The sequence below is a fragment of the Mastigoproctus giganteus genome, chromosome 8 (genome assembly GCF_048544385.1).
Source record: "Mastigoproctus giganteus isolate SK-2022 chromosome 8, ASM4854438v1, whole genome shotgun sequence".
Classification (NCBI taxonomy): domain Eukaryota; kingdom Metazoa; phylum Arthropoda; class Arachnida; order Uropygi; family Thelyphonidae; genus Mastigoproctus; species Mastigoproctus giganteus.
Genome location: NC_143582.1, coordinates 224,598,795 through 224,616,804, shown reverse-complemented (window position 1 = coordinate 224,616,804; position 18,010 = coordinate 224,598,795). Strand labels below are relative to the sequence as shown.

General features: G+C 33.9%; 1 protein-coding gene across 1 annotated transcript in view; it reads left to right on the top strand.

Moving 5' to 3' along the window:
* Positions 1-347: 347 nt before the first annotated feature.
* The window catches only part of LOC150082370 (uncharacterized), a 76,095-nt gene continuing 58,432 nt past the window's right edge, over positions 348-18,010 (top strand). The window contains exon 1 of the mRNA XM_090380526.1: positions 348-534. Within this exon, the coding sequence (XP_090236652.1) occupies positions 377-534 (158 nt within the window). The 5' untranslated portion in view covers positions 348-376. The remainder of the gene's footprint in view (positions 535-18,010) is intronic.

Sequence of the window (18,010 nt, the reverse complement as noted above, 5' to 3'; positions counted from 1 at the left end):
CTGCAGTTTCAGACACCGTCAAAATTGATTTACGGAGGGAGTTATAATACACCCCACTACTCATTAAAATGTATCCAGCGAATGGATTTGTTTAGACGCTCAGGTAGATGGAAATAACTGTGAAATGGGAGAAAGTCACAAATCTGTCACTTTATTTCTCTCGGTATAATATTAATCTTTTGCATTCATATGCCGAGAGTGTGTAACACGAGAACGAGCCTTTCTAAGAAAAAAAAAGAAAAAAAATTCCAGACGATATCACGTCAACGTTATGCTTCTGCCATCTAGTGGCGACCTCAGGAAATACAGGGAATTTCATTGTTCTTTATTGGACAGACGCCGAGTCCGGAACGGAAAAGCCCTGTACGTGTGCACCATGGCCGAAGCGACGGATACGAGCTTAGTTTTCTTTACTAAAGCTACGCCAGCGCAGTGGACATACGTTTTATCTCTTTATAAAGATGTTTTGAAACTTAGGGCTGCCCAAAGAAAGAAGAAAGGTGGACCGGAAGAATTAATTCGCCTCGATACTTGGTAAGAATTTTCGAAAACTATGTTCGTTAAGCAACGTCAAGGCCGTTCACCCTGTACGGGCTTTGTTGTGCGCCCTACTGCGGTGAAGGGAACATATAGAAAGGAGTCCACTTTTGAACTTCTGGCGGGGATATTAATTGAAAGTTCGTAGCACGTGGTAATCAATACGCCTCCCTCGCGGCACGTGTGGACACGAGCAAGGTTTAAGCAATCGTAGACGGAGTAGATTTGTAGGCGTTTTATTGACTCCAATGGGTAGTCTGTTAAGCCTAATACCGCCGCCTTACTGCTTCGTTTGTACTCCCCCCTATTTTTTTCTTTATTTTTTAAATCTTCTGCTTGCACTGTTAATAGCTGAACTTGCTTTGGAACTCAGTTTACTGTTACTTACTCGTGAAGCTTCTTTGCATTTAAGGAAACGACAGTCCAGACTGAATCCTGGAAAGTTTCTTAAATAATTTAATTATATTTAATTGTTGGTCCGGTTCAAACTGACGTTTTCTCGTATATGTGTGTGTGTGGAAGATGAATTGTTTTAATTATTTTGTTAATTTGAATGGTTATTTATGTCGAACTTCTCAAAGTCATTTATTTATTTTTTGCAATCTCGTAAGCAAAACAGGACCAAGTGCTCTGGAAACTTTCGAGATCAGCACCCTTAACTGAATGTAGAACCACAGTTTTAACGAGATCGGGGCCATCTAATTTTGTGGGGAATGTAGCAAGACGGATAGGGCACCCTTTATTTAATTAACATTCTTTGACCACCACCTTATTCGTTAATGTAAATAATTCCAGAATTCGATTTTTATTTTATTTTACTACATATAAAAAATAAAATACATATAATTGTAGAGTTTTATTCCTTTTATTTTGATTAATTTTTTAAATACTGTAATTTTTACATTTGTTCATTGAGTAGTAGAAAATGCAGTGTGAATCTTCTTTAGCTATGGCCCTGCTCCCACGTTTATTTATTGGCCCATGAAGTCTTTTCGGCCCCATATGCAGCTGCTCCATAGGATGATACGTTACTGCTGAACTGTCGTTCAGACACTTTATGCCACTCAGTAGACAAAATATATGTCATTAATCCTTAAAAAAAAATTTGGCTTTTGCTGTCCGTAATTTTGAACCATTGGTACCTAGCTAGTCGTGGCTTGTTGAAGTGTTACCCTTGTAACAAACCCATCAGCTGATAGCACGGGCTTTATTTGTGGATTGTGAACTCGAGCTGCGCAATGCAATTTTAAATACCCTTACTTCTTTTCAAAATCACCTTAATGATTTTAGTCACAGATATCGATGTTTAATTAGTTTTAAATTTTCACCTTTAATCCACTACAGCCCCGTATGAACGTAGTGCTCTAACATGACCCTTAGCTACCATATATACAAAAGATGGTGGGGGAGAAGACTAATACTGGTGCCTGTATTTTGAAATGTGGGGCAACATAACTAAATTAGAATTCTATTAGAGGAATCGTTCCCAATTGAATATTTTTATATGGTGGGAGAGGCAGGGTCGCCTTTTAGGCACTGCTTAGCGCCTACGAAAAAGACAAGAGACGCGAAAAAATAGAATTGAAATATATATTATTTTAACAATAAAACTCTACAAACTAATTTTTAAATTAGATTTCTAAGATAAATTCATTTCTTCGGCGGTTTCGTTAGCAAACTAATTAACAACGCCATCAAAGTTAAATGCAAATTAGTGCTGGTAAATTAGTAAATAAGTGTTGTGGAAATAACTTCAAAGCCAAATTTATAGAAACGCTTTCGAATTTCGTTAAAAACAAAAAATAAGATTTAATGCAAGGACAGTTTTTAATATGTTAGATATAATATAGTGGGGGTCGTGAAATAAAGTGCTATTTTACAATGCAGTACTTTATTTAACACGGCCTGTTATTCTAATTGCATTCCCTTCATTGTTTTAATTCTATTTATTTTAGGTTTCTGCTATGTTAAAGGTATTTATTTTGCCATATTTGCATAAAAAAATAAAGTTTAATAATTTATTTCCATTTTCACGTCGACTGTAAATAGCAGAAAATAAATAAAACACAAGAGGGCATTTGTGATAAGCAGACGAACTGAAATGGGCGACCCCTGGTTAAAAATGCCTAACACCTCTGAAGAGGTAAAAAAAAATAATAATAAATCCTCAAACTAAATCTTAATTCAAGTGTAAACACCAATTTATGACATATCAAGGTTTTAGATGTTTACACGTAATTCTTATTGTGGTGATATATTCAAGTATATCCGTTATCTTCCTTTATCGGTTAGAAGCCAGTCGAAGCTGTCATTCATGTAGCGTCTCTTTCTCAAACGCCCAAGTTTCGGTTCCAATCGTCATTGAATGTAAATCACGTGATTTTTCTCAGCGTGTGAGGGAATAGTTGGAAAAATTATATCTCGACTTTCAAAAGTTTCCTTCTTTAATACAAAATAGCGGTACGTTTTAAGGTATTCTCTTCTCCCATTCCAATAATTGAATAAAGAGGGTACAGAGAAAATTTCATTTATTAATAACACTCGCATTAAAGTGGCCAAACAAATAGCCCTTTAGCTGCGTTCGTTAGTGCAGAACCTCAAGAGCTTATTGTTATTTTTTTTTATCACGTTTGTATTAGTAATACAATAAGTATCGTAAAAATAGTGACTGAAAAACTTTGTTCAAGATAATAATTGTATTATAAGGGGAGAATTGGCTTCGCTGAGCTAATAAGATTACTTGCTGCAATGGTCGTTCACATCATAAAATGCGCCGATCATTCATTGACTGGCATGCTACGAATCAAACAGTACGGTTTATCCATCAGTTTGCTCAGAACATACACGATGTTTCATAATATGTGGGCTGTACTTTCAGGATGGATTCAAGACCTGAAAGGAATGGAAAAATGCCATATACGTATGTGCCCGATTCCGAAGCTTTGGCATGTTTGAATTTAAAAAATATATATATAGATTGTTTGCTTATTCTTATTCATTTTTATTTACCATTTTAAAATCTTCATAGCCAGTTTTTAGAATTCAAACAGCCATAGCTCCTTAACCGTGAAGAACCGGACACATGATTATTATTATTTATTTTTTTTTTTTTCGTTGTTTTCCGGTCCTGAAAATGCTGTCTACATGTTATGAAACACCCTGTATATTATTGTATCAGTCACAAGAATGTCAGGAATTATGAAAAAAAAAAAATAATAATAATAAATAAATTATACTTCGATACTGCTCCAGATGTCTGTATAAGTTTATATCTTCATTTTAGCTGTGTTTGGCAAGGCAGCCATTGTGAGCACTATTATATTTTTGCTGTTATAAATCAATATTCCGAGAAAATCGATAACACGAATACAGTAACTGATTGATAGCATGCCAGACCAATGAACGTAATGCGCAATTTTTGCTGATAGCGGTCTGTCTGAGCCATTACCTCTTTCAGGTTTTCTTGGAAACTGAAGACATGAGGAAATTTATGAGACGCGATTCAAAGTGTGCATGGTCTCTTCAGAGTTTAATAGTAAATTTTGTCCGACTTAAAAAAAAATGTAAATAAGTAAAAAAAAATTAAATAAATCTTTGATTAGATAAAGAAATAAACCACTTTCTAATCTTTGATATGATGGGTAAATTTTTCTGAAGGCTATTTCTAAAATCTATAAGTAACTTTTTAAATTGTAAAAATCATTTAAAATTATCCTTCAACCTACAAGGCCTTTTTCTTACACTTAATTTAATTTTATATTTAGTTACTTTTGTTCTTTCTTTTAAAGTTAAAATTTTACATTGCGACTCTTTTAACAATATTTCACAGTAATCTGTAAACAAAGTAGTTTATTTTAAAGTTTCAAAATTTATTACTGCAGTTTGCTAGCTGTGTCTCAACTTTTAAATAAATGGCAAATTTACCCTACACTGTTTTCATTCTAGCTTGAATCCTAACATAAAGAAAACGCTTTATGGAGAATAGCTCTCATTGGTCAGTTGCTAGACAATATAGTGGACTCCGGCAACTGGCCAATGAGAGCCTTCCTTGATGACGTATTTCCCTTCATGTTAAAGAACAGAGTTTAGTGGTAAAGCCGTTTGTGTAATACCAAGGCAACTCGTGACGAAGGCACCTTTTTTTTTTTGCTTTGTGTATTATCGATCATCGAATTTTCTAAGTAGATTATATTCTTCTGGCAATAAAAACATAAAACAAACGATGAACAGTTCTACTTTTCATAATTTTGAAAATGTCAAAATAATATTAACCGTTTCTTTAATTTCAAAACATGAAGTTACTGTGTTCCTTTAAGAAATTGCTTAGGGAGGCCAAAACATACAATCGGAGGCGATTATGACCCTGCATTATGAGAATAAAATAAATTTTATTTTATTATGAGAATAAAATAAATTTTATTCTCATAAAATAAATTTTGCTATAAACTCTCATAAATAAAATTTATTTATGAGAGTTTATGAGAATAAAATAAATTTTGCCATAAACTCTCATAAATAAATTTTATTTATGAGAGTTTATGAGAATAAAATATATTTTATTTTATTTTATTCTCATAAACCAGGGAGGCCGCATAAGGTCACAAGAATTTGTAGTTCGTTTCTTTATTGCCTGTTTATAGCAGTGGCGAAATACCATTGCAGCCAGGTCCGCGACCATGGGATACTCCTGAAGTCAGAGGAGTATGAATACTCCTGATAGAGTATGATACTCCTGAAGTCTGAAGTCAAACGTCTGGTTTATTGTGATTTTGTGTGTTTGACTAAACATGACTCAAACTATTATTAAATTAAAAAAAAAATTGTTAGGTGTGCTTTGAAAAAGAAGTTGCATTTGCGTCCAAAGGAGATTCGTAGTCAAGTTCGAAGGGGGAAAAAAATCAAATTATTATTTTAGGATTGAATACATTAATCCGTATTTTTGTCTGTAAATTGCGTGTGTTCTATGGTCGATTTGCCTGTTTTGCTGAACGAAAAAAACCCAGTTTCTGAGGAGAAAAATCTTGCTATCTACGCCTGAGACAGTTCGAAGGGAACAATCACGTCCCGAGAGTGAATGGGTGCACTGCGCCTGAAACTTAGATACGCATATGAAGAAAATTTTAAAGGGGGACGCCAAATTTCAATTGGCACCCGGGCGCCGCATATACTTGGAACAATACATCAAGGAACTCTTTTTTTTTTTAAGATGTGAAAGCTGAAAATTTTTAGAAAAGATTGATCCAGTAATTCTGTGTATCCAAACACCTGATGGACGATTTCCTTTTGACTTCCTTTCCCTACGAGTTTCACCAAATTTAAAATACTTAGCTGATGCGCCTAGACAGGTGTCGTGATCGTGAATCCGGCTCTCGTGAACCCCCTCTCCCACTTTTTTTTTTCTCTTTCTGTTCGTTTTAACAAAATATGATTTGAAAAAAGTGAAATGGAGTTGGTGGGGTTGAAAAAGCACACAATTCGTGATGGCCCTTTTGAGACCTCTTGATATTTATTGATGAGAACATCGTCTCATCAATAAATATGGCTAACCGTTTAGGCTGAAATTAAATACTACGTAATTTATTCACTACAGATGAATGATATGTGTTTTGTATCTTTTACACCTGTATGGAATAACACCATGATTCCGGTGTAATTTTATCTTATCGGCAACACTGCTTTTGAGAGTTTCAGTACTCTCGCCCCCTTCCCCATTTCAGTATCATATTAGAACAGGTTCGTTTGGATTTTAGTGCTGTGTGCAGCTGTACCGCATGGCAACCAGTTTCACACCTGACGAATTTTGGCAGCGTAACCGTATTTTCTCTTCCTGTATTTCCCGATCTCGCCCACCTAAGTGACATTTGTGATTCAAAAAATTATCAGAGCTGAAAAGCAAGCCGGTAGTTCATTAAAATTGCTTTTTATTACCACTTAATTTAATCTGAAAAATTTCAGTTTTATATATTTATCAAATATAATAAATGTTAGTGAGAACGTTCTCACTATCCTTTATCGCTCGCTATCATTCCCCTGCCTCACACCATTTGCTTGCATATTCCTCTAATACTTTGCTCTAAATTATTCTTCTAATATTACACGTTAAATCACTACTTTTACTATGTTACGTCATCTTTTACACGCATGTAACCTAGTTATCCCACTAAATTTTACTGTAAACACTTATTTTAATACCAAATTACTTGTTTTACAACGAACACTGCGTTGGGACTACCTTACCTATCTTTGTGGAAGTTCTGCTTCTTTGCCTTTTTTTTTTTTTTTTCGCACACATTTTCTAATTCCCCTTTTCTTCCACAAATACAGGTAAGCATTGAAATGCAGGCATTGATACATGATCGGGTGTAGTCCCTGATGAAATACCTGATTATGTATCAATATATATGTTTAACTTGCATCAAGTTTTTAATATAATTTTTTTTTTTATATTTTGTTTTTTGCTCTCCCACTTTAGACTATTTAACTAAATTATACCACCTTTATCTGATACTTGCTATTCCTTGTACCTTTAATTGGTTTACCAATTCAGCCTATAATTTGTGTAATTTACACTTCCATCTTCCTTCTTGTCAACATTTTTATTATATATATATATATATTTATATATTTATTTATTTATTTTTTTTTTTTGGATGATGCTGTATAAGCTTGCTTTTTTTGCATCATTTGCCACTACTAAAGCTATTATATTTTATGAATGTTATATATATTTAATGTTTTATCTATATGGCAAAAAAAAATTAATAATAATAAATAAAATAAAATTGTAAGAGAGAGCTAGGTTTTCTTAGTAATGAGAACCAAACTGAATTATTTGGTAAAATGAGCATTCATGTAACCTATAGCAGATTGGAAATAGAGATCAACTATCTGAAAGAATCAGATAAACTAATTGCATTTTTTTTTTTATTGTGAGGCTTTATATTTATATATTTTACCTTCATATTTTATGAAGGTTGTGAAAGAATTTGAAGAAATGAGAAAGTTGTACCAAATAAAAAAGTACAACACTATGAAAAGTTTTATTAGAAATTGAAGGAAAAACAAAGATGGTTCTTTGCAACCATTCTACTTTTTCAGAAGTATCATATGCAATAATTTAATTTTAGGCATTCATTTATCCTCTCACAGATTGGAAATGTGAATCAGAAGTGTTAATTTTAAAATGCTGCTATGCATTGCTATTAATGAAACAGTGGAAATAGATTAGCATTAGTAGAGGCATTTGATGCAAGAAAGCAAGCTTATGCAGCATCAGCCAAAAAAAAAAAAAAACCACTTCCACTTCACCCCTCTGTTCGTTCAAAATATCTGTCCAGCTGAGCCTTAAACTCATTTAGGCTATTAAATGATGTTCTTTTAACATCTATTAAATAATAATGTTAAAAGAACTAGTGTCAGTGAGAGCAACAGTGTATGATAACATTATGTATTACTGCTAATAACAGAAAATTGCATCTACATAATTCTGAAAAGAAAGAATCTGCTTAATTATTATTTATATATTTTTCAAAAGATGAGTGCACATTTTATTTGGGGCAGTCATATCTGATAAAATGATAATTTAATATTTATGGTATTTTATAAGCTGGTATACAAGGCAAACAGTTGTAGCTTAGCAAACATGAAATTCCCAGATTTGTATTTGTGATCTGTTATCATTGTGCCTTTATATATAAGAAATTTTGATCAAATAGAGTGTACTTCAGTTTGCAATTCTTGGTGTAACAGACATTTATCATAATTGCAAGTCATACATACTGTTTTGAATCTGCGTAAAATGTCATTTTAAACTAAAACTAAAATAAAAAGTCTGTTTATACTTTGGACATCCAGAACAATTTACAACTCTTTCAGTTAAAAAAAAATGGGCTTTGCATATTTTTCTGGCAGTATGTACAGGCTTGATCTTGCAATGTGCAAATTTGCATCTGCATGCAAAATTAATTGAGAGTATGTATGATATTAATAAGAACTAACCTAATTGTCTGCTTTCTGATTCTTTCATCACAGTAAATAATAAGACTACAGGAAACCCTTGATTAATGCGGTTTTGAACAATGCAGTTTTAATTAGTGCGCAAAATTTTTTTGATACTATCCCCTTAATATATGTGTTATCATATTTCATTAGTGCGCTGTTTTTTTTTCTTGTGGTGCTTGGCAACTCACAACGGCGCCTGAAGCGGCAAAAACGTGACACGCACTCACCAGGGTCTTCTAACTTAAATGAATGGGAATCGACTCCAAAACGCTCGACAGCAGCACCCCATACCACTCTGAAATTGAAATTTGCTCTGGTAACTCATATTCTTTTATTATTAATATTAAACTTCTTTAATATTACGATATTAAAGAAGCAGTTGAGAACATACACAAATCATGGGAAGAAATGACGAACAGCTGCATGAGAGCAGTCTGGCAGAATCTTTTGCCTGAATGTGCAAATGATTTTTGCGGTTTCATTAATCCTGTCAACAAAGTTATTGATGAAATTACTACAATTGGAAAAGACCTCGGCTTTGAGGAAGTAGATTCAGAAAACGTTAGAGAATTATTGGAATCGCATTCAAAAGACTTAAGTAACAACGATCTTCTTGAAATTGAGCATCAACATGCATACGAGGAAGAAGACGAAAATGAAGCAGAAGAAAAGCAATTTGCTCCCAAAGAAATTTCATTCAAAAAACTTGAACTATTTAATACACTTTAAAAAGCAAAAGAACTCATACTAGAGATTGATCCAGATGCAGAGAGAAGCATGAACGTTCGTCGAGGGTTAGATAAGCAAATTGATTGTTATCGCAAAATCATGGAGGAAAGGAAGAAAGCTACCACTGTTCAATTGAAGTTAGATAAGTTTTTTTGCAAAAAATAAAATTTAAATCATACTATCTTTTTTTAAATTTATTCCTTAATAATTTAAGAACTATGCAGTGCATTATAGGTACGTATTGAGTAAGAAAAAATATGTTTTTACAATTTCATAATTTTCAAGGATTCATTATAATTATTCCCATTGTTTCTTAAGTTTGATTAGTGCGGTTTTAATATGTGCGGTATATTTCAAGGATTCATTAACCGCACTAATCAAGGGTTTCCTGTATTTCTGTGTCAAAATGACGAATCAAAATAAAAAATCCCTCCCCATCAGTATATGTAACTTCATTATAACTGTTATATTGCAGCCAACATAACAGCTCAGCAGCTAACAATGGGCTTTGCAATGTTCAAATTCACATCCACATATGAAATATGTCGACGTGAATTGCAGATTAGTCTGCGAACCTTCTACAATGGAGAATTAAATTATTGACTTGTGGTGAATGTATATGGTGGAAACCTTTGCAGTTTGCAAAAGTTACTCTCACTGTTTGTTGTTTGTTATTTGGTTTTTAGGAGCATTAACAACTAAGGCCATGTTGCTCCGGGGATATGCAGTGGTCATTCCCTGACCTTTCCGCATCCTCCGTATTTGGTGGTCACGGGCTTGAACCCCGGTCTAATCAAGAAGCGTGTGCTACACGCTACTGCTCCTGCCCACCTGGCTACGGAGGCGCCTCACTGTTCTTCCTTCTGGCTCAAATCCAGTTATGACAGCAGGATTTTTATGAGCTTTTTTTTTTTTTTTCACAGTATGCTGAATTAGTTAATTGGACAAATTTTATGTACTTTTTCTCTTATGGAAACTTTGGTTTTTCATCTGGCAAGCTGAGCATAGAATGCATACAGTTTAGTGTACTGTTTGTGAACTACATATATTCATAGACAGTAAACTGATTCATGGCCACAGTTGCTTTATCAGAAATGCAATAAAAAGGAATGATGTATAAAAAAAAAAAAAAAAAAAGGAAAGGGTGGAGAATGATATACAAAAAAAGTGCCATAAATGCAAAAAAAAAGCTGAAATGATTACTTAGGGCCATTTCACATCCTCAGAAAATTTGTGACCACAGAATCCAGGGTGGACTAAAAATGCAAGAAATGACGCTGACACCAAAACAGGTAATCTGGCTGCTAGCAATGCAGCATTTTTTTATTAATTTGTTATCTTGACAAATTAATAAAAAATATCTTTCCCACCCCATCAGAATATGACTTGGATTTTTTTGTAATCAGAATGTGATTTGAATTACAGTTGTAATCACCTGGCTGATATAAAACTGCCTCACTTCCTATCCATTATATACTACCATATTGAGTGGCAAATAAAAATACTGTTCCCATAAGAATATTCTACGATATTCTGATGGGGGAACAGGCTTGAAGTGGTGAAACCCATGTTTAGTCTCTAGAGCAAAGTTTCTGGCATCCCCCTCTCCCCATACTTCTCCTTCAACCCATGCACGGTACTAAGTACTATAGGTTTGATACCTTTCGTGTTTGGGGTTTTCATAAAAAAAAAATCAGAATACTTGAATGATCATTGTCTTGTTTAATGTGATACACAAAATTACCGCTGTCAAAATATTGTAGAACTCCATCTGTACTGTAAATTTGTTTTGCATCAAGCTTGAAATACCATTGTTTTAATTTGACAGTTTGTCAAATTTTAATTAATCTCTGTGACTGTATAACTATAATACCAAGTGGAAGTCTTTTTAGTAGTCATTAGTGGAATTTGAACCTATTCCTTTCCGTATAAGTTAAAAAAATCATAATACTCTCAGGTCCTGCATAGATCCCTGCATTGAATTTCTGTTATATAATGTGCTTGGTGTAGAGCAGGAGTGTCAAACTCAGAAGTGCTTGTAGACTGCGTTTTCATTTCTCATCGTAGCTTGCAGGCCACATTACTATGTACACAACACACTGGTGCCGACCGGGCTAGCCAGGTGGGTAAAGTGCCTGCCTGGCAACCCAAAGGTCGCGGGTTCGAATCCCACCTCTGGCTTGGATCAAAGTACTGCAAAAAAAACCCTTGAGAGGTGCATTATGGCCACAGAAGCCGATGCGCCAACAACTACCAAAAAAAAAAAAAAAAAAAAAAAACAACACACTGGTGTAGGATTACTGAATGAATTGTATTAAATATTTTCACTTATTTCCTATTGCACAATAATACTTGGTCTTGTGATCAGTAACATATATGAAGGTTTGCAAATTTATACATTTTATTTATCATTATAAAATCATTATTTTCATATAGGTTTAATATTGTTAACCTGTAAAATTTGGCACTGCACACAAATGTTTGTGGGCTGCCCACAGGTCACCAGTTTGACATGCTTGGTATGGAGGTGACAGCATTTCAGTTGTAATTGAATGTGAGATTCACGTGAAAATTATTCTTTCTCTTATTGCGGTAAAATAACAATGCATTTTCTTGTTTCATTGAATTATGCAAAAAAAGAGGATAATGAATATATTGAATGACCTTTCAAAGCAAATTTTTGTTTTGAAAATTTGGCTCTTGCGTTGTTAAAATAAACAATTTTATGAACAGTGATAAAAAAAAAATTATTGAAAAAAATATATGGTAAGATAAAAATGTTGAGATAGGGGTAATAATGAATGCAAAATTTATCTTATATTTTTCAGTTTCATTTTAGCCTTTTATAAATTGCATATTATTTTGCTATTTTATTCCCTGCAACATTATTCATTATCAGCCTTTAATGTTTTTTTGATATAGCTGTTAGACTGTCACAGTAATAGTTCATTTTCCTTTGGCATCATGAACTGTGAAGTGCTTCACTCTTGAAATATGTAGCAAGCTCTTAATTCTTAGGGCAGAGGAGCTTTTTTTCTTTTTAAGTGGGGGAAAAAGGCTCGTTAGAAAGTGTATTGATTTTTCCTAAAGTGTTGGAATATTGATTGTGCTGTACAATGAAGATTGCAACCTGAACAGCAGAAATAAGGCTGCATGAAAGATGTTTCTTCATTGTTCTCTCATTAGAATGAAAAGAATGTCTTTCTTTCTGCTTTTTAAAATTATAAGAGCTGCTATTTTTAATTTAAAATGTTTTTGTGTGAAAAAATATATTTTTTCTATTAATAGTGCAGTTAATATTTTATTTTACCAAAGAAATATTTTAATTTTTTATTAAATTAATTTTTTACATGTTGTTTTTTTATAATTCTAATTAAAATAATCTGCTTTGAGGCAGTAACATACTAGAAAATATTTCTGCAGAATCTGTTCTTCGATTCTAAAGTTGTGTAAAAATGCATCTTGTGAAAAGCTTTTTATTAATTTAATTTAGGGAATTCATGTAAATTAATACCATTCTATTTTCTTTATGTCAGATAAAATATAAACTTTGAAAAACTGGAATATTGTAAAATTCCATTGTTTAAATAAATAAATTCATATAAATCTAAGCTGCACATAGATAGCAATATAATATATTGCTTTTTTAGTACCATTTCTTTAAGTATATCTTATTACTTAATTAATAAAATGAATATGATAATTTGCATCCATTATTTTTAACTTCAATTGGATTTCCACAGCAAACTGTGCTAAATATATTGGAGTATTTTGAAATGGTGCTTTCTGTTTACTTAACTTTAAGGAAGAAATAAGGCCTCCATAGCCAAATGGTCAGGAGCATGAGTGCAGTAGCACATGCTCTTTGAGTAGACTGGGGTTCAAGTCCCTGTCTGCTAAATACAGTCAATTGTGCCAACCTGCACTGGACCAGCAGGGCAGATTGTGGTCCATTTCCCTCAGCATGAATTATTGAGGAGGCTTTCATCCTGCAGTGGATTGATAATGGCAGCAGTTTAAGGATGAAATGCTTAAAGTTTGAGAAACTTTTATGCACATTGATATACTTTTTTTGTGATTACTATATTTATAAATGAAGATGTAATAATATAAAATTTAAGCTGTTGTCTTATTGCAGGTTAAAGAAAAAAAATTTTTTTTTTAATTAAGTTTTAATACAAAAATGCTAATTCCAGTTTCCTTAGTTTTTCTATTTTGACTGTCTGTAAATACCTTTTACAGATGGTCAAAACAGTCACTACATTTTAAGTTAATACTTATTTTTCAAATATATATTAACTTAAAAGGTAGTTTTAAAGTATTAACTGTGCTAATGTATTCTTATTAGATGTAGATATTAACTAATACAGTTTTTCTCTTCAACTACTGCTTAAAAAATAAATATCCTCCACCGTTTATTTTATGCAATTTTCATATATACTGCATAAAAATTTATTGAATAAGACTTTCCATTATGTGACATTTGGAATTTGAGTTGTTTTATTTAAGAAGTAAAATCCCAATTTTGTATTTTTAATTGGTCATATCACATCTTTGTTCATAATCATATTTCCTGTTGGAAGGGGCGCTTCCGTAGCCAGGTGGGCAGGAGCAGCAGTGCATAGCACACGCTTCTTGATCAGACTGGGGTTCGAGCCCGTGACCACCAAATACGGAGGATGCCGAAAGGTCAGGAAATGACCACTGCATATCCTCAGAGCAATATGGCCTTAGTTGCTAATGCTCCTAAAAACCAAATAACAACAACTGTTGGAAGGTTTAACTTTTTTGATTGACTTTTTTTATTTTAACTATAGTGCTAGTCTGTTTTCTATTTAAAAAAGGAATATAGAATCACATTTTTATTTTTATCTGATGTTTTATTTCCAGTTTATTTCCTAGTATTCGTTGTCTTAATAACAACTTAATTTTCTCTGTAATGATTTTATTTATAATTTTTTACTATTGATATTCAAACAATACATTATTTCTCTATATCAGTATATTTTAGCTACTATATTTCTGTACATAAAGAAATAATAATTGCTTTATTCACTGACTGCCTATACAAAATAAGTAGAAGACTGTGTTGCATTCTCTTTAGTCTAAAGGGGAAATATGTTTGTCATTGTCTGCAAAATATATTGCTGCTACTATTGCATCACCAAAGCCTATAATTTTAAAACCCTTTGTCTGTAAACCTTCACAAAAACTTCTTTGTATCTTTCATGTACAGTATTCTGGACATGGTCTGATTAAGGCTATGTAAAGGGATTACAGTTCACTTCTCCTACACTCTTAATGCTACCTGTTCCTTTTAATGAAATAAGGAATTGTATGGATATATACAGGTCACACTCTTAGCAAACTTCTATATAGGTATGTGTAGATATTTTTTACATATGTGTCTATAATGCTACTCCAATAATTGAAATTTGGAGGGGGACTCCAAAGGCTATTAAAGCTAAAACTAGAAATAAAGTATAAAAATATTGTCTCTCACCATTCAGTAATTCAATGGCTAAAATGTGTGAAAAAATAAAAATTAAAAGGCAAAAAAATAAGGATGGAAAATGAGTGGAAATACAGTAAATGTTTACTTAACTGGGTTTGTAACATCCATCCCCTTTAATAGGTCCCTGGAAGAAGAAAGAGTTGAGTCCAATATCAAATATGACAAAATATCAGAATATTATATTGGGGGGAGGGGGGAATCTGGAAAAAATAATAAAATAAAAATAACTAAACATTGATCAGAACAATAAAACATTCTAATACTAAATCAGCTTATACAAAATCAAAACTTGCTTTGTCTGTGGTGATACTGTTGCATATTCATGTTTCATGGTCACTTTAGGTTTGATACAGTATAAAGTAGATTTATTATTAGCCATATGGTGCAAGGAAACCTGAGGTTTATGCTGCACCAGGGGAAAAAAAAATTGAGTTACTGAGAGAGAGAAGGGAATCACCAAGAAAGAGAAAAATCATGATATCCAGCTGAGAACTCTGGGTATGCCAAGCCCATACTCACCAGATGTGAGCCTCTGGGGTATTTAGGATGGAAAAGGAAGATTGCTCACTTTCTTGATAGTTTAGATTTTTTTTTTGTTATTAGTTTTTATTTTCAGGGCATTTCTATGTTATTTACATGATATTTTACCATACCTTTTTCTTTGGCTGAACTCTCTTTATCCAGCACCCGTACTCAGAGGCAGGTATTACAAATTCAGTTTATCATACAAAAACTGACTATATTTGTATAATGGATGTCAGATGAATATTTGTATAAATGGATGTCAGATGAATTAATGATGCTCGTGGCAGAAGAAAATATATGGGATGCATATAAAGTATCAGGTGACACAGAAGCCTATGGCACATATAAACTAGTCTGTAATCAAGTTACAAAGGAGGTTAGGGAGGTGAGGGGAGATTACGAAAAATCTTTGGCAAAGGATGCAAAGAAAAACAGCAAAGAGTTCTTTACTTATGTAAACTCTAGAAATTAAGGGATGAATCAGATTGGACCACTTAACATACATGGGTTGACAGTTGATGATCATGCTCAGGTAGCTGATAAACTGAATGAGTATTTTGCATCTACATTCACACATGAGGAGTTATTCAATGAGGGGAGAGCCAGAAGTTTATCACACTCTAACAGGGAGCTAAGTGATTTTGTAATAACCGAGAGCAAAGTGGAGAAATTGTTGAAGTTAAGCATAAAAAAAGGCACCTGGTGTGGTTGGGATCTATCCAGTTATATTAAAGGAAGTAAGCAAACCCTTAGCCATAATTATGAGAGCTTCCTTGGACTCAAGGGAGGTCCCCATGGACTGCAGGTATGCAAATGTATCACCAATTCACAAAGGGGGTTCAAAAGGTGACACAAGTAACTACAGACGTGTTAGTTTAACTTGTGTTCCGGGGAAAATAATGGAATCGCTGGTTAAAGAAGCATTGCAGGATCATCTAGACAAGACTGCAGTAATAGTTAAGACACAGCATGGGTTTGTTAAAGGGAAGTCTTGTCTGATCAAGCCGACCGGGCTAGCCGAGTGGGTAAAGTACCTGCCCGGCAACCCAAAGGTCGCGGGTTCGATTCCCGCCTCGGGCTTGGATCAAAGTACTGCAAAAACCTTGGGAGGTGCAATATGGCCACAGAAGCCGATGCGCCAACAACTACCAAATCAAAAAAAAAAAAATCTTGTCTGATCAATTTGATTGGATACTATGATGTGGTCACAAAGGAACTGAATGGCAAAAATAATTTTGATAACATATACTTGGATTTCAGGAAAGCTTTTGATACTGTTGCACATGGAAGACTGCTGTACAAATTGGAGAGGTGTAGCATTAAGGGTAAGTTGCTACAATGGATAAAGGGATGGTTGAGTGGGAGATGATAGAGAGTAGTAATCAATGGACACTGCTCTTTGTGGACAAATGTTATTAGTGGAGTTCCCCAGGGTTCGGTGTTGGGCCCATTGTTGTTTTGTATATTTATCAATGATATTGATGAAGGTATATCAGGTTTAATGTCCAGGTTGGCAGGGTTGTTAACAACAGTAAAGACTGTATGCTACTCCAACTGGATTTAGATAAGTTGGGCAAATGGGCTGAGAAGTGGCAACTGAAGTTTAACATTGACAAATGCAAAGTACTGCATATGGGTAGCAGTAACAGAAGAGAAACGTACCAACTGTGTGTTACTGCACTCAGGGAAGTGGAAAGTGAAAAAGACCTGGGGGTAATTGTGCAGTCAAATATGAAGTTCGGTGAGCAGTGCAGACAGGCTGCCAGGGCAGATCATGGAGTCTTGTCAATGATATATAGGAATTTTTCTAGCAGGGACAGGGAGGTGATTATCTCGTTATACAAGGCAATGTTCAGGCCTAGAGTACTGTGTACAGGTCTGGAGGCCTCATTTTAGGAAGGATGTAGAATTGCTAGAACGAATACAAAGAAGGGGAACAAAGGGGTGCTCTTACCAAGAAAGGCTTAAGTTCTGCAAATTACAGTGTCTGGAGACTAGGCACCGGCGAGGTGATCTGATTGAGGTGTATAATGCCTTGAATGGATTGAGCAAGCTGAAATCTGATGGGATTCTTCCTCTTGCTCAGATTAAGAAAATGAGGGGGCACAGTTTCAAATTGATGAAAGACAGTTGTAGAATAGATGTGCGGAAATTTGCCTTTAGCCAACGGGTAGTTGATTGGTGGAACAGGCTTCCATCTTTTGTTGTGGAAGTTGATAGCTTAAATAAATTTAAAGCTGAGCTGGACAGGCATTTGGAAAGAACGGAGGGGTGAAATGGGAGGGTTTTTTTGGCTGTGCTGCATAAGCTTGCTTTCTTGCATTGTATGCCTATGCTAAATGCTTCACCTTAAGTATTTTAAGACTGAAAAATTAAAGTTGATATATAAGCCTGCCAACTAAAAATGTCTAGGGTTTCAATCTCCTTACTTGGATTTCATATAATAGTTGATTTATAATGCGTGATATTCCTGAGTTTCCATTTTTTCTTACCTGAAACAACCTAATCCATCTTCACTGGGGATGAAGAGTTGCTGATGCAGTCCTTATAAGGGTTCAGAAGTCACCGGTGGCTCTTTGGGACTACACTAGTGAAAAGGAATTTAGTAACTATTATTTAGTAAACTGAAAGAAATTTAGTAATTATTTATATTAACTTTTGCTCATGAAAACATATCTCCAGACTAGAAAACAAGACTTGTGA